Source organism: Betta splendens, chromosome 17 (assembly GCF_900634795.4).
Source record: "Betta splendens chromosome 17, fBetSpl5.4, whole genome shotgun sequence".
NCBI lineage: Eukaryota > Metazoa > Chordata > Actinopteri > Anabantiformes > Osphronemidae > Betta > Betta splendens.
In genome coordinates, this window is record NC_040897.2 from 5,595,713 (window position 1) to 5,620,925 (window position 25,213).

At 46.9% G+C, this 25,213-nt stretch overlaps 1 protein-coding gene across 1 annotated transcript; it reads left to right on the top strand.

The window, feature by feature from the left end:
- Positions 1–793: 793 nt before the first annotated feature.
- On the top strand, positions 794–23,440 carry LOC114844340 (potassium/sodium hyperpolarization-activated cyclic nucleotide-gated channel 2-like). Its single transcript, XM_029131640.3, has 8 exons — positions 794–2,003; positions 3,914–4,337; positions 6,194–6,355; positions 9,482–9,700; positions 16,437–16,583; positions 16,681–16,921; positions 17,010–17,174; positions 17,628–23,440. Exons 1-8 carry the CDS (start codon positions 844–846, stop codon positions 18,575–18,577), a joined length of 3,468 nt encoding a protein of 1,155 aa, XP_028987473.1. The 5' UTR covers positions 794–843; the 3' UTR covers positions 18,578–23,440.
- Positions 23,441–25,213: the final 1,773 nt, after the last annotated feature.

Genomic DNA, 25,213 nt, shown 5'->3' on the forward strand with positions numbered 1-25,213 from the left:
TCTAACATCTTAAATAACAGTAACCAAAATGCACCTTTAGAAAATAAGCACAGGAGAAGGACTGGTATCAAAATAGTTAATAGTTAATCGTTTTTATCCTTTGTCCTCAGCCCTCTGTGTGTATTTGATGTGGACCTCTAAACCAACAAAAACACACGTCTTTCATCCATTGGAACAAAAATGTGGTTCTGTGTGCACGTTTGGGTGGAGAGCTGCTGCACTGGCCCACACTGCTGCTGTTCCTGACCACGACTCTATAGCACAAAGTTTGACGTCTCTCTTGTGTCAGCATTACAAAACACGGACCGTCTACGCTGTCACCTCCTGCGCTCCCTCCGTGCGGCCGCTAGGGCGCACTAAGCACCAGGCGAGAGTGACATCAATCCAAGGAGGTTGTCATTGAAAACACCTTCTAGACGCAGGCTATGACATCATTTGAGTTTTCATTAACACGTGGTAATTAAACTTTTGATGTTGGTAAATCCTGTGAATGGGAGCATATAAAGCAACCATTTCCTTCTGATTATTTGGACCGAGCTACTTGGATGGATTCAAGCTTTAGGTCACGACCGAGACGCCTCCGGCAGAAATATACTTGATGTGGACGTGCAGTTGGCTGAGTTAATGGTTTAATGACGTTTGTCGCAGTCAAAGAGCTCAATTAGTCTGATGTTTGAGCATCTCTGACAATGACTAGTGAAAGTAAATGCAAAGAAGTCACGTCCACCCCTCCCTCTATTCATCCTTTCTCTCTCGCTCGCTCTTCTTTTTTTCTTCTCCCCTCTCTCACTGATTGGTTTTCTCCGAAGATAATTGGAGGCAAAATTTGATATTCTCAATGTCATGGACAGGAATGAGGTTTCGCCGGCGTCTGCTGCCACCATGAAAAAGGTGGGCGGCGGTGGATGCAGCCGCGTCAGCGCACCCACGGCTGCTGCGTCCAAATGCACCATCAGCCTGAACTGTCTGGACCCCGGCTCTCGCGGCACGGCGAGCGGTGAGCAGCCCGGTGTGGCCAGCAACGTCGTGATGGACGAGACCGAGGACGGAGAAGAGGAGTCCAAGTTTCAGCATCCGCGTTTGCGCCGAGCTGGGGGGAGCGGCAGCGGCGGAGGTGGAGGAGGAGGAGGCGGCAGTATCAGGATGAAGAACTTTACGCCAGGAGGGGGAGCCGCGTCCTCGGCTACCAGGAGAAACTCCAACAAGGAGCCCTGCCTTACGCACACAGAGGAAGCTCCCGCCGCCCCACGGCCCGCTACTGCCTCCACAGCTACGGAGACCCAGACACCCAGTCCGGGCGATGCTGCCCTGCGCGGCGACACCAGCAGAGCATCTGGGGCGGAGGCATCGGAGTCTGCGGTCGCGGGAGAGGTTTTAAACGCGACAGCGGGTGATGGTTGCAACGCCGTCGCTCCCATTTCCAGCATGAAATGCAACAAAAACGGAGAATGCGGGAGGGACTCGGGTACCGGGAGCCTGCGCTCAATCATCTCCAAGCAGGAGAAGCAGACAGGAGGGTCGGGGAGGGCCGACGACGGAGGCAGCGCCAAGCGAGGAGCCTGTAACTCCACCACCGCCAGCATGGACGGCTCGATCACGCCATGCGGGTCCCTGACCGGGGGGCAAGGAGGGGAGAGCGCAAACCCCGGCGCTACCCCGGTATCCAGCGGTGTCCCCGAGAAAAAGGACTCCAAGGTGTCCTTCTCCAACGCACCAAGCCGGAAAGCCTCGTCTTCACTGCATGGCCCAACTCAGACCCAGCAGCCCAGAAACTCTGTCACTTTCCAGAAGCCGGAGGATGGACCGCAAATTGTGCCCGCCGAGGATGCGGAACCTCGGGGCAGCCAAGCCAGCTTCATGCAGCGGCAGTTTAGTAGTATGCTGCAGCCCGGAGTTAATAAATTCTCCTTACGCATGTACGGCAGCCAGAAGGCGGTGGAGAGAGAACAGGAGAGGGTAAAATCTGCGGGGAACTGGATTATCCACCCTTACAGCGATTTCAGGTAAGAGCTGGGGCTGCCGGTGGTAGCACGCTGAAAGTCACGAGGGGACCATTTCTTTGTCATCTACAACTTACTTTACAGTGAGTAACCACTGCGACTCCATCATAGCAACACATGCATGAGGGCTGTTCCGCGCGCGCTGGCTTCTTTTGTCATTCCGTCCCTCATGACTGAATCTGCTGAGACCTGAATCGATTCGTCGCAACGTGCTGTCATTAGTCCCCGAACAACCTGTTGTCGGGCAAATTGACTTTAGCCAAACGTGTCCTTTCAAGGTTGTAAACAAACCCCAGTCCTGTTGTGTGTGGAGGCTACCGTAGCATGTCTGGGGTGCCAACAAGCCCGGCCTGCTAACACCTCGACTTTTTTCTTGCACTACGCTCACATTTAGCAAAGAGGACAGCGGTCTGACGGATAATGCGAGTCAATTTCAAATGCAGCTATTTTTGACCGAGTCGACGCTCGTTGTAGCGTCCGTGCTCCGCAACAGGAGCCGCTCTGATAAGACATATGTTGCGTGTGTGTCTGTGCATGCGATGCTCAGTAAAGGAATGTCACCTTGAGCCAAGTGTGCGAAAACCTCAAGCATGCTCACTGGAGACATATCCGCCCGTACGACTCCCCGGATCCTGCATTTTAATGACGGATGTGCTCCGGTTATCGCGGCTCATCGCCGATAATCCAGCTGGAGAGTCGTCACTTATTACGCCTATAGCAAATATTTAAGGACGATCTGCGATGCATGAAGGTTTCTTTGGACCGGGGCTCGGCGAAACCAGCCCATATCAGACATTTACCCGTCGTTGTTGTTTTTATTTAGGTGAGATTTCGCGTTTACTCTCGGCTGCGTGGTTTGGTTTCAGCACCACAGGGAGCGGACAGCTCCCGTCTTATTCGGAGTCGGCTCGCGCGTTTGAACGCTGCCTCCAAATCCCCCTCACAGCGCCATTCATGCTCGGCCCGTTTGAAGCACATAACGCGGAGTCAGTAGACCTCCAAGGCTAAACTCAGCACATGCCTCATACTGCAGATTTAATCTGACGTCAGGCCGCTTTAAAAACCTTTCTTCGTCACGCAAACTCTCTCTTACTTTTTTTTTTAAAATCTAAACCGCATTAACGAACAGTCAATGCAAAGTTGCTCCAAACATAAACATAACGCTGGTATTGTTGGTATTGTTGCTACTAAGGAGTGGAGGAGTCAGAGTCAGGGCTTGTTGCATAAGTCGCAGTGTAATGACTCAGCGCTGCACCTGTCCTGCAGAAAGGCCTCTGACGGACTCGAACCTCACTACTTCTTATGTTCCCAGTCAGTAAACTGCTACATCACTACCGGCGGAGTGGCAGACAGGCGCCTCCTTCAACCCCCTGCAAGATCGATGGCAGCTCTGAATGCACAATGCTGGCGTCGTCTCCCTTTATTTCCACAACAAAGAGTAGTAACTAACTCGATAACTAAAAAGAGGAAATATATATTTTTTATGCACTTTAAAAGTATCCAATGCTGTGGTTAGATAGTGGACGGAGGCATCTTTGCTGTAAACCAGTGGTCTTAGAGATCCCAAAGTTGTAATTTATGTAGTAAGTATAGGAACAATTAATAACACTGATGGGTTTTTAGAATGAATTTGTAAATGCAAACTTAAAGCAGTAAGTTGCCTATAAAATTCAGCTTTAAGTCAGAACTCCTCCTTCCCTTTTCTCCCATCACTCTCGGCTGGAAAAGTCTATCTCCTACTTCATTTCCACTTTCCCATCTTCAACTAGAAAGTCTCTTGTGCCTATTGCATTTCCACCGCCAAATCTTTTTCTATCGTCTGACTCTATTTTTGTCTTTTCTCTCCCTCCCACCGCATTCATACAATCACACTGGCGTGCACACACCACAACGGATCAACACACCCCTGCTAGGTTCTACTGGGATTTCACAATGCTGCTGTTTATGGTCGGCAACCTGATCATCATCCCCGTGGGCATCACCTTCTTCAAGGACGAGACCACCACACCGTGGATCATCTTCAATGTGGTCTCTGACACCTTCTTCCTCATGGACCTGGTGCTCAACTTTCGCACTGGAATCATCATCGAGGACAATTCCGACATAATTTTGGACCCTAAAACCATTAAGAAAAAGTATTTAAAGACCTGGTTTATTGTGGACTTTATCTCCTCCATCCCAGTGGATTACATATTCCTAATAGTGGAGAAGGGAATCGACTCGGAGGTGTACAAGACTGCTCGGGCCCTAAGGATTGTCCGCTTTACAAAGATACTTAGTCTTCTGAGGCTGTTGAGGCTCTCCAGATTAATTCGTTACATTCACCAATGGGAAGAGGTATGCGTTTCATTGTCCCTGAGTAAATATTGTATTAGTTCTAATCACACAGCTCTTAGCCACAGAGGAAGAAACACCAGTTTAGATAAAAGGAAATTGATTTGCTTCCAGTTTGCTGATGTTGGCTTGTGACCAAACTATAAACCTCCCTTTCTCTCGGCTCTGACAGTCGGCCTTCTCTCCCCTGTCTGGAGCCTCAGTATTCATTTTCTCACCAGCCGGCTGGTGAGAAATGTACAACATCAACAAGGTGTTTTAACAAACTTTGCATTCTAATTACCGCTATTGCCTCACAGTTTCCCCTAACCTGTCTGTCTGACCTGCCCGCTCCCACAGGCTGCGTCAGGTGGTCTAATAAGCAGTGAACACAGTTAATCAATTAGGTGCAGGAGGAGGAGCAGGTGGGGTAGAAGGTGATGATAATGTGCAGCACATGGAGAGTGTTGACAGTGATTATTGTTCATTTAAAGGGGAAAAAACAAGCTGGCCTTTCCTTGGATTTGAAGATGGGCGCTGTTGCTAGGTAGAACTTCCACATTCTGCTAGAGTGAACTTAAACACACAGTCCTCCCCTTTCTGGCCACATCACTTTCATTCTCTCTGTGAGGGATGCACTATGCTTCGGCCCCTGCTTAGACGCCGGCCTCTAATGTGGCAGAGTGGGACGGGAGGCAGGAGAAACCGCGTGTCACGGGATCACTCGACTTTTTGTTTATGCCAGTATTGGCAGCATGGTGTTGGCATTTTGCAGTGGTGAGCAGCTCAGTGGGGCTCGGCTGCTCACTTGACCTTTGGATAATTGGATTTCTGAAGATATGATGTGACACACACGCACGCACACAAGTGGTGCATGATGGGAAGCAATACTTGGCATGCATGGAGAACGAGCGTGAGCATGTGAAGGAGCGTGAGATCCCCACACAAGCAAAGTTCACTTAAAAATAAGCAGTCCGTCCTTCACTTTGCAAATCCCAAAAGTATGAGCAACGGCTAGTTCCTGTAAGAGTCTGTGAGCTGTCCATAGTTCTGAACATATTTAGCAACACAACAGAAAGCTGAAAAGCACCATTAGGGCTAAATAAGCATTTACAAACAAAAGCATGTGATTCATGTCCCACCATAATGTTCTAGTTCTGGTGCACTCAGTAAAAATGTCTCCTGTCCCCTCAGAGTAGACGTTCTCCTCCACATTCAGATCTTATGTCTCATCCGTCGTAATATGTAGAGTACAACAGGACTTCAGTCCAGTCACACAGAGTGACTGATGTGTAAGATGACATAGACTATCAGTTGTTGGGGATCATGATGGTCCCTGTCCATCATTCTTTGTGTTTGCATGTGTATGTGTACAGTATGTTGCATGTTTGTCTGTTGTCAGTGTGCGTTCGTGCCTCCAGGCTTGCGTGAGGATTCTGTGTGTGTAACCGGACTGTGTGCGCGTTTGAGCCTTTGATTGATGTCATGCATCCTCGTGTTACAAGTCTCTTGCTGTGTTTGCATTGGGGCCGATGTCAACCTGACCCCCCTCCCCCCACTCCATCCTTCATTAATCAAACTTGGTATAATCCAGAGGAGATGGAAAGCTTAGTGGGTGGCCAGGCGTGACTTTAGCAAGTATTTCATGAACTGAACTGCAACTAATACACAGATTAAAGAACTCTTTGTTTAACAACCTGTTCAGATTCATAATTCCATATGAAAACACATTTATTTTCTATCAGCAACCAAACACAGCAAAGATTGACTTTCTCATATTTATATACAAATCATACCAGATGCTTTTGATCTCGGCTGACCTGGCACCACGCTGTGAATCCCGTCTCTTAACCCTGTCCTGTCTTCCCATCTCACCCCAGATCTTTCACATGACCTATGACCTGGCCAGTGCAGTGATGCGAATCTTCAACCTGATTGGTATGATGCTGCTGCTGTGTCACTGGGACGGCTGCCTACAGTTCCTGGTTCCCATGCTGCAGGACTTCCCCTCAGACTGCTGGGTGTCCCTGAACAAGATGGAGGTACGTGTCGGGCAAGGGAGGCCGCACATTTGGCCCCAAAACCAGCCTTGCCGCATCGCTTCACTCTCTGAGCTGCATAGAGATATTTCAGCACGGGCCCACGTGGTTTGACATTTCTCTACATTACAGCTGTGCCGGCGCTGACATGGCTGAAAATGAGGGGTCACGACTGCTAACAACAGTTGTTTCAGATACTGTAATCTGGATCAACAAGGTCCACTTTTTAAACGGAGCACAGCAATATCCAAAGAATGTTACCAGTGGCGTTGGCTGTAATTATGCTCTTACTGCTCCTGAAAGGAGGGTCCGCGCTTCTTTCCAACGCGTCGGGAAAGTGACTCATCCCACGGCCTTTGCAGTAGCTTTTAGCCAGGGCTCCAGATGCAGGAAAACAGCCGTACGGCACTAATGACGGAGCTGCGAACAAATGAGACAGGTTGAAGCGCACCTACAGATCCCTCCTCCTCGGCACGATGGAGCGATGACAGGGAAGATAAAAGGGGAAAAGAGAAGGATGGGGGGAATACGGCCTGGCAGCTGGGCTCTTTGTTGCCTTGTCTCTCACAGAGAGATAAAAGCTGGTTGTTTATAGGTCTGTCTATGTCTGACAGGCCAGGCTTTTACTGACTGAGAGGAGACCACACTAACCCAGACCCAACCGGGTTCACTGTCAAGGCCAGCTGTCACTGTAGTTTATCTTTTCTATCTTTTATTTCATGTATGAGTAAAAAGGGGGAAAACGGACATAATGTGATTGTCTTGGTCAACCTGCAGGTTCTATATTCATCATCTGAACTGAAGCACTCCCCCCATGTTTAACCGGCTGGAGGAGTTTTCAGCTACAATTTAGTCTAAATTAGAACCACAGAAACTCAGTTCAAAGTTGTTGAAGTTGTCTATAAACCTAAAGCACAAAAAAAGAGTCCAGTGTGATAAAGTTTAGGGCTGACAGACCACTGACTCCACTAATGCTCGTGTTCTCACAACATTCGGAGACAGCCGGTCTCCAGAGAGCTGTCACTCTCCAACTAAGGGGTCGCGCTGGCTTTGCGACCTCCCCCCTATTGAGTAGCTGACAACTTGTAACATTAGCCAGTGTTGCAGGCACGCCATCCATCAACGCCCGCGCCCCACAGCTCTGGTGTTGTGGCGTCTGCAGGCTGGACCCGCGGAGGGCGTCGAAACAAACGCCGGATGACATCCACCCAGCAGTAATTGGACCCGGTCGAACTCCTAAAACCCCGGGGGACGTATTTTGGGATTTTTTCAGACCACTCGCTTCGATGCGTTAGCTTTATTTAGTTTACATTAGCATTAGCTTCACAGAGGATTGTCTAGCAGGGTGATAATATCTACAGCAGACAGACACAGACGAGAGGCGCACAGTCTCAGATCTGTGTGTACCCGTCCTCATGTGAAGACGCCTTCCCATGATCCCCCACTGCTACCAGCAGGAGGGACAGGTGCTGCAGTGGCCTCTGTGTGACTGCACAGTACAGCAGGACCTCAGCTAGAGGCTGTCAGCGCGCGTGCATCATAAACAAGTTTGATATCAGCCACTCAAACTCAACACTGGGGGCTTTGTTACATGTGCCTGGATTATGTGTTGGTATCTGCCGAGCCAACTGTCCGTCAGAGTCAGACAGTGGTCGGCCTTCGGTGTGATATAACCTCATTTCCATTATCTCCCTTCTGTCGCTCGCACCCTTGCACCCGTCAGACCTCAACCCTCAGCAAAGAACGGTGTCAAACCATGAACTCATTTACTTTTCCGCACCTCTCGTTTGAGCCTTTCAGTCCGACATGTCAACAAACACTGGACAGACTGTCGGTACAAGATCAGAGCGACTATGAGAAGTGCCCAGAGCACGGCAAGGTCACCACGGCACCGAGCAGGAAGGGCTCGCTGGACCCGCGCTGCCGGCCGGGTCCAAACCCTCGGCGGCTAATGGAGACGGCGATCGGCAACGAGGCAGCGGCCGGTTCCCAAACTGAAGCCTCCAGGGAGGGCTTTTTGAGAATAGGAGGAAACGGAGTCTCTACCTCCCTCTCTGCTGCGCGTGCTATTTCAGAATCAAAGTGCTCATCGTTCATCTATTATTCAATCTGTTTCACTCCACTGTTTCTCTTTCTGTTTTCACATACACCATTTAGCCACAGCCCACTTGGTGGAGCTATATTTATTTTTCCACTTTGTTTCCTCTTCATGATAGAGGGGCCGTCTAATACTGTGTGTCATGGAATCTGCCCAGAACTGTGTTTTACTTGTAAGTCTTTCTTTTTACACGAGTTCCAAAATACACTTTTAAAATCAAAAGCTTGATAATCAAAAGCTATTGACAAATGTTTAATAATTCATTAATATTCTGTCATCCTGGTTATTACACAATCAACCAGTTTTAGCATAGTTAACAATTTTTTACTGTGGCTTTCCAGTGAACACTACGTCCCCCCAGGGCTGAACATTTTTACCTATGTTTTTGCTAACGCCAAGAAACCGACATTTTTGTTTTATGGGACTTTTTGCTCTGTGGTGAACAGTAACAGCAGATGCCCTGTTCGACTACTGATGCAGTTGTGTAGGTTAGAGGAGAGGACATGCGGCAGTGCACTGCCTCAGCTGAGTATGTGTGAGCCAGTGGGCCTGGATAAAGCCATGTTGACATGGCGACATTTTAGAAACAATGCGAAGAAATGAGACGCTGAGATATTTTAGACATGTGAACGTGTTGATCAGACTGATGTAACAACAAGACCGATGCCGCTTCATGTCACGCGCCACGCACGCAGCCTGACTTCCTGGCACGGCCCGTGGAAGACTCATTCACATGGCTTTGAAAGGGCATATTTAATGACCTCTCATTATCATTCCTCTAATTTCCAAACTGTCTCTATACTTCCCTGATTAAGCCTCGAAGGATTCCCCTAATGTCTTTTCCTCCATCTTTCCTTCTAATGCAGCTCCCCGTCCCTCGAGTTCTCATTTGTATAAGTGTGATTCCGTGACCCCAATGTCCCTGTAGCTCTCCCTCCGATTCCCGCCATCACTCTCAGATGAAGCATTATTTTTTATGTAGCTTGGATGCGTTCAGCTGTTACTTTATTGCCATTTTTCTATCTCCACAGAACGACACCTGGTCGGAGCTGTACTCCTTTGCTGTGTTCAAGGCAATGAGCCACATGCTGTGCATCGGTTATGGCCGACAGGCCCCGGAGAGTCTGTCGGATATCTGGCTCACCATGCTGAGTATGATTGTAGGAGCGACTTGCTATGCGGTTTTTATTGGCCATGCAACAGCTCTCATCCAGTCCCTGGACTCCTCCAGACGACAGTACCAAGAAAAGGTGAGCGCTTCATTACAAACCCGTCCTTGCTCCTGTCAGCTCGTACTTCGAGTAACAGGAAAGTTGTAACATTACTTGCTGTGCATCTGCTCGTTTATTAGGCACAGTGCAATCAAACAATCAAGTATATCAGTATCATAAATCCCAAATTTCCCCCAACAGTTAATGCAACAACCCCCAGGAATCAATACAGGAAAAATCAGGCATTCACCATGTTTCATTCTTAGCAAACGTTACCAAAGTTTAACATATAGTTTTCATTGTGGATTAGTTGAAATGTATTCAAACCAGAACTGCTCAGAGAGAAGCTCTGGTAAAAAAAACAGACTCTGAGCAAATGTTTAACACTCGTACAAGCCTTAGAAGGTGAGTGAAGGTGTGTCTGCCAATCAGTTGTTCCTCACACAGGATTTTATAGATTTTGAACTAAGTGCAGTTGATGTTGACTTGGTTCTCAGCAACAGCTGATACCTGGACTCTGACTCAACAGCATGTGACTGTGCAGGTGTAGGTCTCTGCTTCTGGGGAGATTTTGTGACCAAAAAATGTGTCTTTCTGCTTATTAGCATGTGGTGTGTAGTCTCTTTTTTTGTATTCTTAAATGTGTATTACAAGGAAGAAAAAGTAGCCTCACCTACTGTATATAGGCGTCAGGTTTAAAATGTATCAAAGTGGGTTCATAGCACCAACAATACCTGACACACTCTGCTGTGAGCCACGACCTTGATCCCCCGTTATTAACTTGCCTCCTGTCAGGTGAAGGCAGTCTTTGTCTCGGGAACATCTCTTCAAGCAGGCTTAGGGATCAGGCCGGCGCTGCAGCAGTAGCCTGTGGTGGTAACGGCGCAGCCTCTGTTTCCAAGCAGAGTCTCGCTGGCTGGGGAGCAGGGGGGTGGTGGGGGGGCTGCTGCTGCCGCCCAGCAGCCAATCAGAGGATACGGGTGTGTTCGGCCAGGTAGAGCCACGTCGCCGGGGGCTCGCTGTATATGTGTGTCTGTGCGGGCGGGACGTGGGGGTGGGGGGGGGAGATATAATGTGTGTGATATGATGTCCCCTTGGGCGGCAGGAGAATTGATGAGGCAGCAGACCTGTGCGTCCTGCCAATGTCATCCTCAAGGTGACGTCAGCAGCCATGGTCGCTTCCTCCCTGCTCCTAATCGCTCACTTAGTCACTCAACCTGCACCCTTTGCATCCTCACCCCTCCCCCTTTTTATCACCGTCTCCCCTTTTTATTGTTTCTACCCACCTGATTCCTCCATTTGTCTCCCTCTCGCCTATTCGTCTCTCCGCCCATCCTTTTTCCTCCTTCCTCTCTCCATCCTCTCTGGTAGTGGTGTCCTTGAGAGGTGCAGTGCTGCTGCTGCTGCTAGCCGACCGCTACAGAGGGGGAGGGGAAACCTGTGGGAGGCGGAAGGGCCTGGTGTCCCGGTGCACTGGGAGTCGGTTGAGCATTTACTTGTTTTTGCTGGAACTGCGGTAGGTGCTTTTTGGGGAATGAAAGCAACGGAGTCTCTGTGATGTGACCATAAGGATTCAGGAATATATATCATGTTTTTAGTGTTACCCAAGTTTTTGCTCGGTTATTAATTTGCAGTTAAACGAATAAATCTGACACCGTATGCCTTTAAGAGCTGTGATGGGTTTGTATAATCCTTAAATAGACGTGTATTCATATTTAGACATGTTCTAATGTGCCCTCGCCGCAAACCCATAATATGTCTTCTTTCTTATTTTTGCTGAGGGCAGGAAAGTTCCTCCCTACCGAAGCGCTTTTCTGACCGACTGTCAGACTTTCGTATTTTTCTGCTGCTCTGTGAGGATTAATAGTTGAGCTGAAGATGTGTTTATTAATAAAAAAGAGAAAAACATAGCCCCGCAGAGCGGCAGCCCCGCTGGTGGGGCCGATGCCGGTGCTGATGCTGCTGGGTGAATTCGCCATGCCTCCAGATAGGATTGTGAGTGACAGCTTTATCATCTGGAGGGTCTGGTGCAGGCCCGGCGAGGCTCAGGCCGTGTCCAGACTCTGTGCAGAGGCATGGACGTTGTTTAGGTGGTAACACTGAGAGCAGATGGACAGAAATCCACAAAAGCAGCGTTGCCTGTGAAAAAAACATTGAAAACAATGCTAATGGCACCTTTAGTTCTTTTAGAGTTATTTCCAGTCACTGGAAAATGTCAGGTCAGAAGTTATGTTTGTTGATACCCACAAACCAACAGAAACACATTATGTGGCGCATAACATTCTGTAAAGCTGACATTAGTCCGTTTATGTAATGCCTGAGGTCAAGCAAACGCAGCATTAAAGGCCCGTCACGGTCCACCCACACTTATTTTGCCCCGTTAGGCCTCCGCCCATGCTGCATTCAAGCACTGCTGGTGGAATAAGAACAACAGGAAACGCTTGACCTTCACCGCGGCCTCAGCTTTGTTATGCATTTACAGATTTCAGATTCATGCGTCTGAAACTGCGGTTCAGCGTTTTATCAAATAACTGAATCTGTATGGATATTGAAAAGACAGCTCCCTCATCTCACTTTCTCAAGTAGGTTATTCCTCGTCCCTCTGAGAATCACACAGGAGGCTGATATGAAAGTTTTTTTCTTCAAGTTACTTGCTCCTATTTCTTCCTACTGTGACATGTCAAAATGTCTGCTTTCACCAATTGGTATTCGTCTCTATTTAAATCTGACTTTCACCTGCAAGTTTTAGTTACAGATTAAAAATGTCAAAATAAAGGCACACTTTAATGTACTAGTAATAGTACAGGTGACATTTTTGGTGATAATTTTTTTACAGTTTATGTATATGTATAGAAAATTACTATGAAGCTGCAAACAACTAATTTTATTATCACAAGTTGCTTTTGTGATCTTGTCTAAACTCGTACATTGTTATTCTTTGGTGCCTTTCGACATGTTAAAGAGGGAAGTTGCTGCACAGCTACATTGATAATGAGCCCTTTAGGCCGTCGCTGGGGATGTTGCACTAAAGAAGCTAATCTTAGTCAGAGAGACACGGAGCAGCAGGAGACACTCTCTCTCTCTGCCCAGACAGGCACAGAACAGGATGCAGGATTGTTATATAGCGGCTTCTCCTCATTCCCCCGTCGGTCTCCGTGCTTCTCACACCATCAGCAGCAGTGATCTGTCTTCTCTTAGGCAGACTGCTTGTCACTGATGGCCCCAATTATCCAGAACTAGGCTGACTTCGCAAAGATAGCGGCCAAAGAGATTCCTATTCACGGCCTACAACAAACACGGCGTATCTTCAGCTAAATGATGTTCACTACTCTGCTTGAAAGAGCGTTTGGAACCCTTATCAGCCCCGTCTCACGTTCTTTGACTGAATTGTCGGCTTCTCAGTGTTTCAGTCTTAGAAGCCTGGTTTCGTTTAATGAGACCTCAGGCTTCTGTTGGACCCCACAGTGTGTCTCTGTACACACGTTTGATTGAAGACAGACAAAACAAGCTCTGATGTACCACTGTCTGATTTTCTTCTCTTTGGTGAATGTGCTTCATAAAACAATGAGGCAGTTTAGCAAAGGACAAAGTTAATGAATTAAACATCCACATGGCCTTTTGGGATGGACCCGAATTACAATTTTTGGGGAAGAGTGTTAGGCATGAATGAGCAGAGGAGAGGAGAGAGGAAAAAGGAAGTAAAAACAGGATAATTAGTGAAAAAGGAGGTAGGAAAATTCAGTAAAATTCTATCATTAGCTTGAGAGGCTTAAGAGTTTTTGTGAGAAAATGATAATATTAAGTAATTTAGAATTTAAAAGTGTGTAGATTTGCATAATAGATAAAGCATAAAACACAAACTTTTCAGTTATTTCAATTACCACCCTGGTAACTGGAAATGACTACTTCCTGGGTTTTAACAACTAAAAGGTGTGTTTATGGAACCGTTTTGTTTGATGAAGGACTTCGAGCTGCAAATATGTAATTACCGTCTTCCGTTGGCCTCCGGTTTCTGAGTAGAGAAGGATCCAGAAAAGCTTAAAAAACATTTCTGCTTGATCTTGTTTTGCAGCTTCCCATTTGTTATAATTTTGTGCCAAAAGTTATAAACTGCAGATTAATTTTTTTTAATGGAGGTTGAGAGCTTGGACACATCTGCATTTGGCCTTGTTAATTATACAGTTTGACAAGAAGGTCATAGATGATGCTTAGTTATGCGTTTAGTCATGCAACTGACAACACAAACCTCCTTGGACGGCCATTTAGCTGGTGACTTGTTTCTTAATCTAGAGAAAAACACCTGTATTGCATTATTTTTTAAATTATCCTGTAAATAAAGGTTTCCCCAAACATAAGCATAAAATGAATCAATGTCTGGGGGCGTTTGGCTGCCACACACACTGTAATTGCAGTGACACAGGAAATTGATGTCATTTTCACTCTCGTTTGGGCGTCGCTGCCTTCAGGCTGCTGTAGGACAGGGGTCAAATGTTTGCCCCCTGTCCTCTGTGGCGCTGGAGAGATTTCAGTTTGGTCCTGCAACAATCGATACAACAGGTTTTGACAAGGCTCTCGGAGTCAAATCATTAAATGCCACCATCTCGGTTTACTCACGCGTCGGCTGCGTCCTTCATTCACGAGGAGTGAGTTTCACGTGGGACCACAGCTGCAGCACCTCTCCGTGGGGGGCCTTGTGACTGTCCCACACCTTTGCTTTGTTCACAATCAGTGCTTCATTTCTATTAAGGGTCTTACAGCTGCACCGTTAGTGCCAACGCGTCAGGTAGAGAGCTGTGACACGGGGTGGTTTCACCAGGTTCCGTCTGCAGACGTCAGAAAGCAGAGTCACTCATGCAGGTGGAAACTTTGGGTTGCATAACTCCATCAGGGGAGCTGTGGCTGCCTCCGTCCAGTGGATGCTGAGTAATTATGCTTGTTTTGTTTATGATATGCTGCAGATGTAAACTGTGGGTCACTACATTCATCTTCCCTGTATTATCCAAAGCACTTTGTATGTGTTTACATATGGACTTTCATAGTCCTCCGTGTTTTTATAAACAAATAGCTCAACACTTGACTTCACTGCACTGTAAAAGTGTTTTATTAGCGTCAGACCAGGCTGAAGGCAAACAGAGCCCAAAGTAAACGAGATCTAAACTTGGCTGAAGTCCAGGTCTTGCAGAGCAGAGGGAGGATGCCAAACATCTGCGAATGTCTACAGGTCACGGAGGTCGTCCTGCCACCGGCGCATCTACTGATTCTCGGCTGAGTTTAAAACACCTTGATCTCAAAGTAGCTTATCCTAAACTTGACGGCGCCTGATTTGAGATCAGCGGTTCTCCATGCTACTACAGTATAATTGGACTGCAAATACTGTGAATGAAGGCTGATTTGAATTGCTTGGTCTGGTGGTGGCTGAGTTTGTTGTTTCGTGTACTAAGACGAAATCATGTGGAATTAGTGTAGCAGAGTAACACAGATGGTTTTGTGCTCAACACGATTTACTGTGCTGCCATCACAGACTCGGGGAAAAGAGCCGATCTCAAGGCGTCTCTGCGCCGCGAGGCCCATGCGCACGTGTTCAGCTATGTACAACATAAAGTCTTTGTTTGCTCAGCGTGTGTCTCACTGAGGCCGACTGTCTGTTTGTGACAACAGCTTCGAGCCTGCAAATTCATATCCTGAGGATGCAAAGGTTGTAACAGCGCTTAAGCAGGTGGACCACCCCGTTTTGCTCGAGGCGTCTGAGAGAACATGCAGCTGACTCATTATTGTCCGTGGCAGAAAGGAACCAGGGGCCTTCTGGTCGCGCTGGACAATCTGCTGCAGCCACTGCCAGACGATGTCACTTGTTGCCAGTTGACAGATGGTGGAGTTTATCCACAGTGTGGTGAAGTTGTGGGACTGGTGGAACAGAGCTGGTCCAGATGATAGTGCAGTACTGTATGTGGTCGCGCTCTGAGGGACTGTGAGCTCATCACCTCAACTATCACTCCCTACAGCGGAGTCTGCCTCTCAATGAACGGACTCTGATTAGCATATCTCAACAATTGAAGCTGATTGTGTGCTGTTGTCTTGTTGAACCCTTCACTTTCTATTGATTGAGCATCAATGATCTTCTAGCCATTGATCAAATGGCGAAGTGTGTTCATTCCAGTTGGCAGCTAACGGATGTGTGCTCGCCCTGTTTTGTGTGGGCATTTGCGACATTGCTGACTCAATGGATGAAATATGTTTGGAAAGGCAAATGTTCGTTCCAGCCAAATAAGTCAAATAAGATGTTAGATGTTAATATATAATGTCTCTGCTTGGACTGTGTCGTTTGATCCCTCTGGGTGTGAAACTAGTCAAAAATGTTTAAATACTCTTTTTTCGGGTCCTACACAGCCGCAACAAAGAATGGTGTAGACAGCACAGAGTAAAATAACCTCCAACACCCATGTTGATCATAATTACTGTCTGTCACACGGAGCAGTGGTGTGAATGGAGCAGACTTCGAAGAACAATAGGGCTTTGACGACACTGACAGTTCTTGAGGCGTAACTCAGTGGTTTTTGTCTTTTCACAGAGTTTGCTGACAGTCAGAAAAACACTGAATGTCATCATATTTGACTTTTTGACATAACTTTATTGCACGAGGTGGGGCTAAGCTGCAGGTTCGGGGTTGGGCCGGGCTTTTAAATCGCAACAGTCAACACTTTGTACTGTATATGTTCTAAACCACTAGACTGTATGCACTGCATTAACCGGACATCATCTCTGTTTGATCCATTAGTACAAACAAGTGGAGCAATATATGTCCTTCCACAAGCTGCCTGCTGACTTCCGACAGAAAATCCATGACTATTATGAGCACAGATACCAGGGCAAGATGTTTGATGAGGAGAGCATTCTGGGAGAGCTCAGCGAGCCTCTAAGAGAGGTAACCACTCAGCACTGAAGAGTTTTAGTGCAGTACATAAAATAATGTCTTCTTATCTTCGTGCGTTATCTTGTGTAACTGTTGTGTGTTTTCGTAGGAGATTGTCAACTTCAACTGTCGCAAGCTGGTGGCGTCCATGCCGCTGTTTGCCAACGCGGACCCAAATTTTGTGACGGCCATGCTGACCAAGCTGCGTTTTGAGGTGTTCCAGCCGCACGATTACATCATCAGGGAAGGCACCATTGGAAAGAAAATGTACTTCATCCAGCACGGAGTCTGCAGTGTCATCACCAAGGGCACCCTCGCCATGAAGCTCTCCGATGGCTCTTATTTTGGAGGTTTGGAACCGTTTGTGGCTCTGGGGTGTTTTCCTCGGTTTGAGTTACACTTGTTGTGTTAAGGTCTCCTGCTCTTTTTGAATTTTAGAGATCTGTCTCTTGACAAGGGGCCGACGGACGGCCAGTGTGCGGGCGGAGACGTACTGTCGACTGTACTCTCTGTCTGTTGACCACTTCAACGAGGTGCTTGAGGAATATCCCATGATGAGACGAGCCTTCGAGACAGTTGCCATAGACCGTCTAGACCGCATAGGTAAGAATAGCTACTATATTACAGACTTATTTACTTACTTACTTTTAAAAGAAAAGACCCGAGTAACTTATTTCGGCTGTCATGATGCACATGCAGCTCACTTACATCACCCCTGTTTGCAAACAGTAAAAGCCTCTATAGGTGCTGCTTTGTTTCATTTCTATAAACAAACAAAGCACTTTGGTTTGAACCCTGTGTCCTGATGAAATGCTTCCTGAATATTAATGTTGAACCAGACGGTAAAATGAGCTTCGCTGCTCTTCCAGAACAACACAGGGAGCTGTAACGGGAGATTTGAGTACAGGGCGATATGTCCATTTTGCTCCACCGAGGATGAACCTGGCGCGAAGGACAGCGGCGCCATAGCGTTGTTCTCCCGCTCCACATGCGCTCGTTTACGCATTCTGAGGCTTTGCTCTGCTTGTCGTCTTCTCCACTCATTGCATGCCACAGGTAAAAAGAACTCCATCCTGCTGCACAAGGTCCAACATGATCTCAACTCTGGTGTCTTCAACAATCGGGAGAACGAGATGATCCAGGAGATCGTCAAGTACGACCGGGAGATGGTGAAGCTGGTGGATCTGCAGCGGCCTCGGGCCATGTCCATGACTCCGTCCATCGGCGGCATCTTCGCTCCCCCTAGTCAACCGCAGACAGGCTCTGCTATTGCCACACTACAGCAGGCTGTTGCCATGAGCTTCTGCCCTCAGATGGCGAGTCCGCTGGTGGGTCCCGGGACCTTGCAGTCTCCTCGTATGGTGCGAAGGTTCCACGTAATGCAGAACCTTTCCAGCCCTGTTTCCATGTCTCCGCTTCAGTCTCAGCCACCTCAGACATTGGGAGGTGCATTTGGATCCGCAATCTCCAGCCCACCTGTCCAAAGCCCGCTCGCAGCATCAGGGCGGACTTTCCAGTACTTGGCGAGTGTAGGACCTTCTGGGTCCCAGCTGTCTCTAGTACAGCACCATGCACCCAGCCCCACGCAAACCCAGCAGAGGCCTGCCTCACACAAGAGCACCCACTCCCTCCACGCAGGCAGCTTGAGCCAGGACACCCGGGCCCTGTCTGCCTCTCAGCCTTCACTTCCACAAGAAGCAACACCACAAGCTGCCTCCGCAGCCCCCAGCCCTCCACCCTCCACACGTACGTCCAACACCTCCATCGGCCCCCCTCAACCCCCTCACCCAAGCATGCCTGGGCCCTCAGGGCTGGGCAGATCAGCAGGAGGTCAGCAGAGAGTGGCCTTTGCCTCCACACCGCCTCCTGGTGGACCTGCTGGAACGGGGGCAGTAGCAGCAGCTGCTGGATCGGGACCTCCAGACTCAGGAGTTCCTAAGAAAGATTCAATTGTCAGCCTTCCAGAGCTAGACTCTGCCAGATCTCGGCTGTCTTCCAACTTGTGACCCTAGTAGTTCAGGAAAGAGGCCTTTTTTCTAGGAGAATCTGTTTGTTTTAGGTCAGTCGAGCTGATCTCTCAGCCTGCTGAATGGCCGGTCTACTACCGCCCGCTCCACTCGTCATTGACCTGGATGCACTGTGTGCTGGTGTCAGCAGAAGGAAAGAGCAACTCAAAGTCTGGAGACCCTTCAGCTAAGAGGGGTCTGTACGATGAAAGTAGTATAAGTTATGGTTGAACTGGTCTAATCTACTGTGCCAGCACCTTTAGTCTTAGTATCACCCCTACACTCTGCTTCCAAACACCTACTGTATATCGCTGTCTTTACTGTAAAGATATGAAGAAAAGTATGATTAATGTAACTACTGCATACTGTGTAGAATCCATGCAATGCAATCTAGCAGGAGCTGGACTTAAAAATGAAAATCAGGGACTTGAGGTCAAACGACAATGACATTTTAAGCGTTCAACCAGTGTTTTGAGTGTAAGTTTTCTGTATAAGCTGTCGTAGCAAAAGAACACATTGCTCTTCATATTGTTTAAACTAGTAGTGAAATAGTGTTTTAGACCGCTGGTCGATCTTACATCGATGTGTAAATAGTGTGGAAGGATATTATATTCATTGTATGTACCCAAACCAAAGTTGAGCTCGAACACAAAGTCTGGTTGTGTCTGTATCAACTAAAAAAGAAACAGAAGAAAATGCCATTTATTTAACTGCCTTGATTCAACATTAGAAGCCATATATTTGGTTTGTGTGTATGTATATATGTGGGCGTGAGGCTGCGTGAGTGCGGGAGCTTGTCAGTACGTCTCGGTCCTCCTCGCTGAGGACGGACTCACACACTCTAACACTGCTCTGTCAAGCGCAACTGTTTTGACATGCTGACAGTGGCACTGATCCGTTTTTACGACACATCTGGAAGGTTTCGTCACCTGACTGATTGTAACCCTGGTGGTAAAGATGGTTAAATCTGAGCTTTACCGAATGGACACATTTGTAAACAACCCATACTGTATACTTGCTTGTTTTTGTCTAGGTTTATTGATTAACACATGCAATATAAATCTGCAATACTCTACCCCGCCTATATATATATATATATATAAATATATATATATATGACTATAAATATCTATACATATGCTGTACAGGAAAGTGAATCCTTTTTTCTATTTAATGTGAAATCTTAAAGAATCCAGCAGCTATTGTGGCTTCACTTGAAGTATTGTAATCCAGTGACCATGTTGTTACCTTAACCAAAAACGATGGAGGGAACGGGAGGGCGTGCAGTGTCATTTTTGTAAAGGCAGGTAGGACGGATTGCTCAGAACACGTGAGCAATTCGCACTTTGAGTTCAGCAAGTCAGATCCTTAAAAAAAACAAGAAAACAAAAAAAAAATTGTCACTTCAAAGCCCATCGGAGTAAATTGAAATTCGAATGTCTCAGCTTTTCCGATCCACAGCAATCCTGCGGTTGACGTTCGGGGGCTGGACTGAGGCTTTGGTTGTGTTTCTTAAACAATCTGAGCCTGCTGAACCTAAAGGCCTTCTCTTGCTGAATGTATGCCATACGAGAAGGAGGACAGCTAATCAGATATAAACTGCCATGTAAATAGGGGGGCGGAGATGTAAAGGCTTTTATGATGCAAAGGGGGGTCGTGGGCACTGCTGTACGTGTCTTTTTAGGTTTGATGAGGCTTCTATGGGTCGATTGTTGCTTTTTTTAACCTGCGTGCTACCTTCCCTGCGCCCAGATTTTCCCAGATGTAACATGGGAACGTGCTTTTTTTTGTTTTCCTTTGGTGTGTATTTGCTGAGGTGGGCGTGAATGAGAGCGAGCTGTGACCGCTTTGAACTCCTCGAACCCAAAGTGAGCGCTGAGGACGTCCAAGTTAAGCACCTTGTGTTGCAATCAAAAATGAAAATCAATGCTCTGTACTTCAAAAACGCAGGTACTTCTGCTCCCCTGGTATTTGGTTAAAAAGTAAATTCAATTGGGATAGAAAATAGGCCGCTGTTAAATAAACACAGTGCCCGACTTTTTCATTGCATTGATCCACTGTATGATGAACTGTAAAATCAATGTGATGGACATTTCACTCAGGTTTGCTACCTTTCCGGAAAAATGTATTGATTGCTACAGCGTGGCTTCCCACTCATTTCTGTTGACTTGTCTATCCTCCCACAGTCAACTTGTCAATTTGACCTCACTGAAATTTTCCTCTTGAATATCAATTGGGCAAGAAAATTAAACATCAAATAGAGTCATAACCTTTTTGTAGATTGTTATTAGTGTAACTTGCTGCCATTTTGTTTTAATCACTTCTCCTGAGAGCTGTTAAATCTTGAATGGCTGATTGTTTTTATCCAAGGGCTTCATTATATGGGTTCTAATTCCTGGCAGCCACTTTTGTTTTTTTTTACATGCTCTAATCTTTGTTCTTCTTCAGACGTGGGTAACGGAGCTGCCAACCCATTCCATTAGCAACACCTTAACTTTGTATTGTTTCTTTTCTAGGGGAAGGTACATGCCAAAATGCAGAAACGATTGTTCGAATGAATCAAATCCATGTGAGCTGCTGTGTGCTTCGATGCTGTTCCAGTGCAATCAATTGGTCCCCCCCTCCTTTGTGCTTATACCAGAGTTTGCCCTATTAAGCTGCTACCAGGACTGTGGTGACATTCTTCGAGTCCACAGTCAGCGAGAGCGTGATGGAGAAAGAGTTAAAGAGCTAATGTTTAAGGCAATATCAGGCATCGTCTCGGTTCCACTCCATCCATCCAGTCCAATCCTGTAGTGTAACCCACTCCCACTCGAAGGATGGCAGGCTGATCAGTAACAGACGGTTTGAACCCTCGGCCACGAGTGTGTGTGTGTGTGTGTGTGTGTGTGTGTGTGTGTGTGTGTGTGTGTGTGTGTGTGTGTGTGTGTGTGTGTGTGTGTGTGTGTGTGTGTGTGTAAACAGAGCTGTATTTACCTGATGGCAGGGGGTTCAAACTGCTATTGTGTAATGGTTCTTCTTCTGGACCTTGTTTGACACTGACTGACGATTATAGAGAGTATCTAAGCTTCTAAACCTCTCATTCTTGCTGTACCAGATATTAAGGGTACTGAATGCCTTGGTGTTGTTAGCAAATCAGGGTATTATTTCTGTTTGTAAAAGTGTCTTTGGTATACTTTTGTTTTGTTTTTACAATGTGCCCCATGCACACGGACTGTATATACCTTGTGCCTAGTATATCTAGTTTCCACATAGTCTATTTTTGTGGTATGTGTGTGCCTGTAAAAATGCAAAGTGTGTGTTTTTATTTTGAACTTGCAATATATTGAACAACATTACATGAAGACTAGTATTGCTGAATTAAAATGACAATGTCAGTATATATAATTTTCCCTGATTTGGGAAACACACAAATTGCACATTTTCGTTGGTTTGAGCCTTCCAACACCATGCGCGCTGTACTCTGTACGCCACCTGTTGTATCTGGGACATTTTCTACAGCGAGGCGGGTGAGCTCTGGCAGGTTCCTGGTGGATACGGGCAGGCTGGACGTTAGCTTAGACGACCCGCTCGCTCGCACGGATCCAAAAGTGACAAACGTGAGAAATCAGTTGAGGAAAAACTGTGACATCTGCACAATAACAACACAGAACAAAACTGGGCCGTGCTCATGCTGGAAGATACTCCTCAAACCGTGTTGTTGCACATTATTGAGGGTCTGATGCTGGTTGCACACTGATCTGGTGTTCGCCCACCTCTCCTTGGCTGCACTGGGCTCACGGGTCCGCGTCAGTCTTGTGCTCGACTCCTAGTTGAGTTACTAACAGACAATAACAGAGTGCATGCTTGTGTTTTTCTAAGCAGAGTTCTGTGTATGATTCTTAGTGGGACCTTCAAATCTAGACATTGTCATGTATCAACTACCGTATACTGATTTGATTTAGTCCTTTGTGTCGTAGCTACTGTAGCCCGCTTAGCTTACCTAAGCCTTCTCTCTGCTTCAGGACTCTGTGTATCGTGTGCTTGAGTTTGTGTGTGCGTGTGTGTGTTCCTGTGCCTTTCCTTCTATAATGTTGGTCCCACTTGAGAATACGATGCCATTTAGGGGCTTGAAACCCACGTGAAGCCGAGAGAGACGCCAGCACATGCTGGAAGGTGTTACGCGGTCACGACTCCATTTGTTTAAAAAAAAACAAGGAAAATCACTGTAAAGGTCCTACAGATGACTCTGGCACATCCCTAGACTTAGTAGCATTCCATAGCCTGCACGAGCAGCTTGGTGTGGGCATCCAGGCACACTTTACCAGCAGCATGTAGACAACAGCACAGATATCTGACACATTAAGTGTTCTCTCTCTCTCTCTCTCTCTCTCTCTCTCTCTCTCTCTCTCTCTCTCTCTCTCTCCTCTCTCTCGCTCTCCCTCTCTCTCTCTCTCTCTGGAGGCCAGTCTGCAACCATCTCAGGCTGTGCTCAGCTTCTGCTCTTAAGAAAAAAAAGGTGAAGCATATAAGTCCAGCTCTGTCTAAGTTGATGTCTACAATCCGGGGACAAATCTGCACCCAGCCCCGAGGAGCCGCAGCCGGATCTCAAATGATTGATGGGGACTGGGGATGCTGGTCATATTTGTTGCCGTCCAGTCATTACAGAACGAGATCCACAGCTGTCGGTGAGGGCGTGGAGCAGATTTGAACCCGCGTCCAAAAGGCTGTCTTGTCCACCACCTCTGCTAGTCGAGAATACAGAGCCACACCCTGGCCTCTCTCAATAAGCTGGTCTGTCAGTCAGTGGCAATGTTGTTTAAGCGTTCGTAAAAAGATGAAACATTGTTGTGCAATAAAAAGATGAGCGCATTGGCATACCTATGTCTGTGTGTGGACTTTTATTCATTGGTCCCCGCTCTGTGTTGGCTGCAGTGCGTGTGTGTGAACCCGCCATGTAGCGCTTATAGCTATGTTGGTAGCACAGAGACACAAGCCGGCAACCCCTCCACCCCGGATCCAACCTGCATCAGATGAGATCGCTCGTCCTCTCTCCCTCTCTGCAGACAGGGGCTCTGCTGCATCCCTGATGAGATGTCTGAGCTAAGTCTAAGAGCTTTGTGCTCATATTTGTGTGTCCGTGTGCACGGTGTAGTTAGTCCTGTACCACAGTGCACGCAACTAAATATTGTGTGTGTCTGAAAGAGAGAGTAAATGAACCAGTGACAGGAGTGTGTGTGTGTGTGTGTGTGTGTGTGTGTGTGTGTGTGTGTGTGTGTGTGTGTGTGTGTGTGTGTGTGTGTGTGTGTGTGTGTGTGTGTGTGTGTGTGTGTGTGTGTGCCAGGGCGGGTGTGTGTGCTGGAGAAGAGGGCAGTCCAAGGACATACTCCTCTAGCTGCCCGGGTGCAGTACCAACCCATTGCCTCCCTGTCTAATCCATTTCCTTTCCTTTCCTTTCCTTTCCTTTCCTTTCCTTTCCTTTCCTTTCCTTTCCTTTCCTTTCCTTTCCTTTCCTTTCCTTTCCTTTCCTTTCCTTTCCTTTCCTTTCCTTTCCTTTCCTATCCTATCCTATCCTATCCTTCTGCTTATGCATGGCACACTGTGGTAGAAAGATTAAAATGACATGCAAGGTGAGGTTTTAACAAAGAGCTTTACAGCATCCTGAGCTATGCAGCTGGTACAAATGTGGGTGAGGCCATCTGCAGTGCGTTTACATAGTTTTACCTTGAAGTGACATAATGTCCTCTCTCTTTCTTTCACTCTCTCTATCTCTCTCTCTCCCTCTCTGTTGACGCACATACACACACACAGGCTTTTTCTTTCTTTAGCCAATTCACTGTAATTCAATGTGCTGGAGGCTACTACACAAACTTGAAGCTGTACTGTATGAAGTCCCAGTGTACAGTTTCATCCTGTGTGGACGAGGATCGTCCTCTATCCTGTTTCCTCTGCAGCGCCGGTCCTCTGCTGTGTCCCCGGCTGTCCCACTTCAATTAATCATATCAGCATCTCCTGCACTACCCCCCAAACCGTTTACCTCCAGAGGGCAATTTGCTTATTTAGCTGCTTATTGCTAAACTCATTCCTTCCCATCCATCTTCCTCCAGTTTTCCCTGCACTGCTGGGTGCTATTGGTCTTCATCAACTTCCTATGATATTTGCTTTTAGAAGCTGGAATGAGCTTTCCTGGAGATTTTCCTATCGGCGAAATCTGCCTTTTCTGCTATTGTCATCAATCATTAACAGATGTGGTAGGATCTTGCTTTAATATGTGCTCTCATCAACGCGTGCAGAAGCTTGTGTTCATATATCAAGCCCAGGACAAATGCAATAAACATGAATATTCAGGAGGGTGTTTTACAGTATATCTGCAAAGCAACTACAATGTTACATGACAATATCATGTTTAGCACTAACACCTGAGCTGGTTTGGTGGAAATTGACAAGTTTACAAATTAAGCATAGGATCTGTTGGATAAATGTGGAATTTGACACATAAAATTGTAAAAATATAATTTCATCAATTGTTGAAACAATTGAGAAGTTGGACACTAATCCAAAGTAATTGAAGACTGAAGATTTTGAATGTGTTCATCTGAAAATGGCTGGTGTCGCTTCTTCAGCTGGGTCTCTTGGCACTTGGGAGCACATGCAGCC

Excerpts from the sequence above, each read along its gene's own strand:
- LOC114844340 (XM_029131640.3), top strand. The coding sequence starts at position 844 with ATGGACAGGAATGAGGTTTCGCCGGCGTCTGCTGCCACCATGAAAAAG. Across the intron at positions 6,356-9,481 it reads TGTCCCTGAACAAGATGGAG|AACGACACCTGGTCGGAGCT; the intron begins GTACGTGTCGGG and ends CTATCTCCACAG. Across the intron at positions 16,584-16,680 it reads TCAGCGAGCCTCTAAGAGAG|GAGATTGTCAACTTCAACTG; the intron begins GTAACCACTCAG and ends GTGTTTTCGTAG.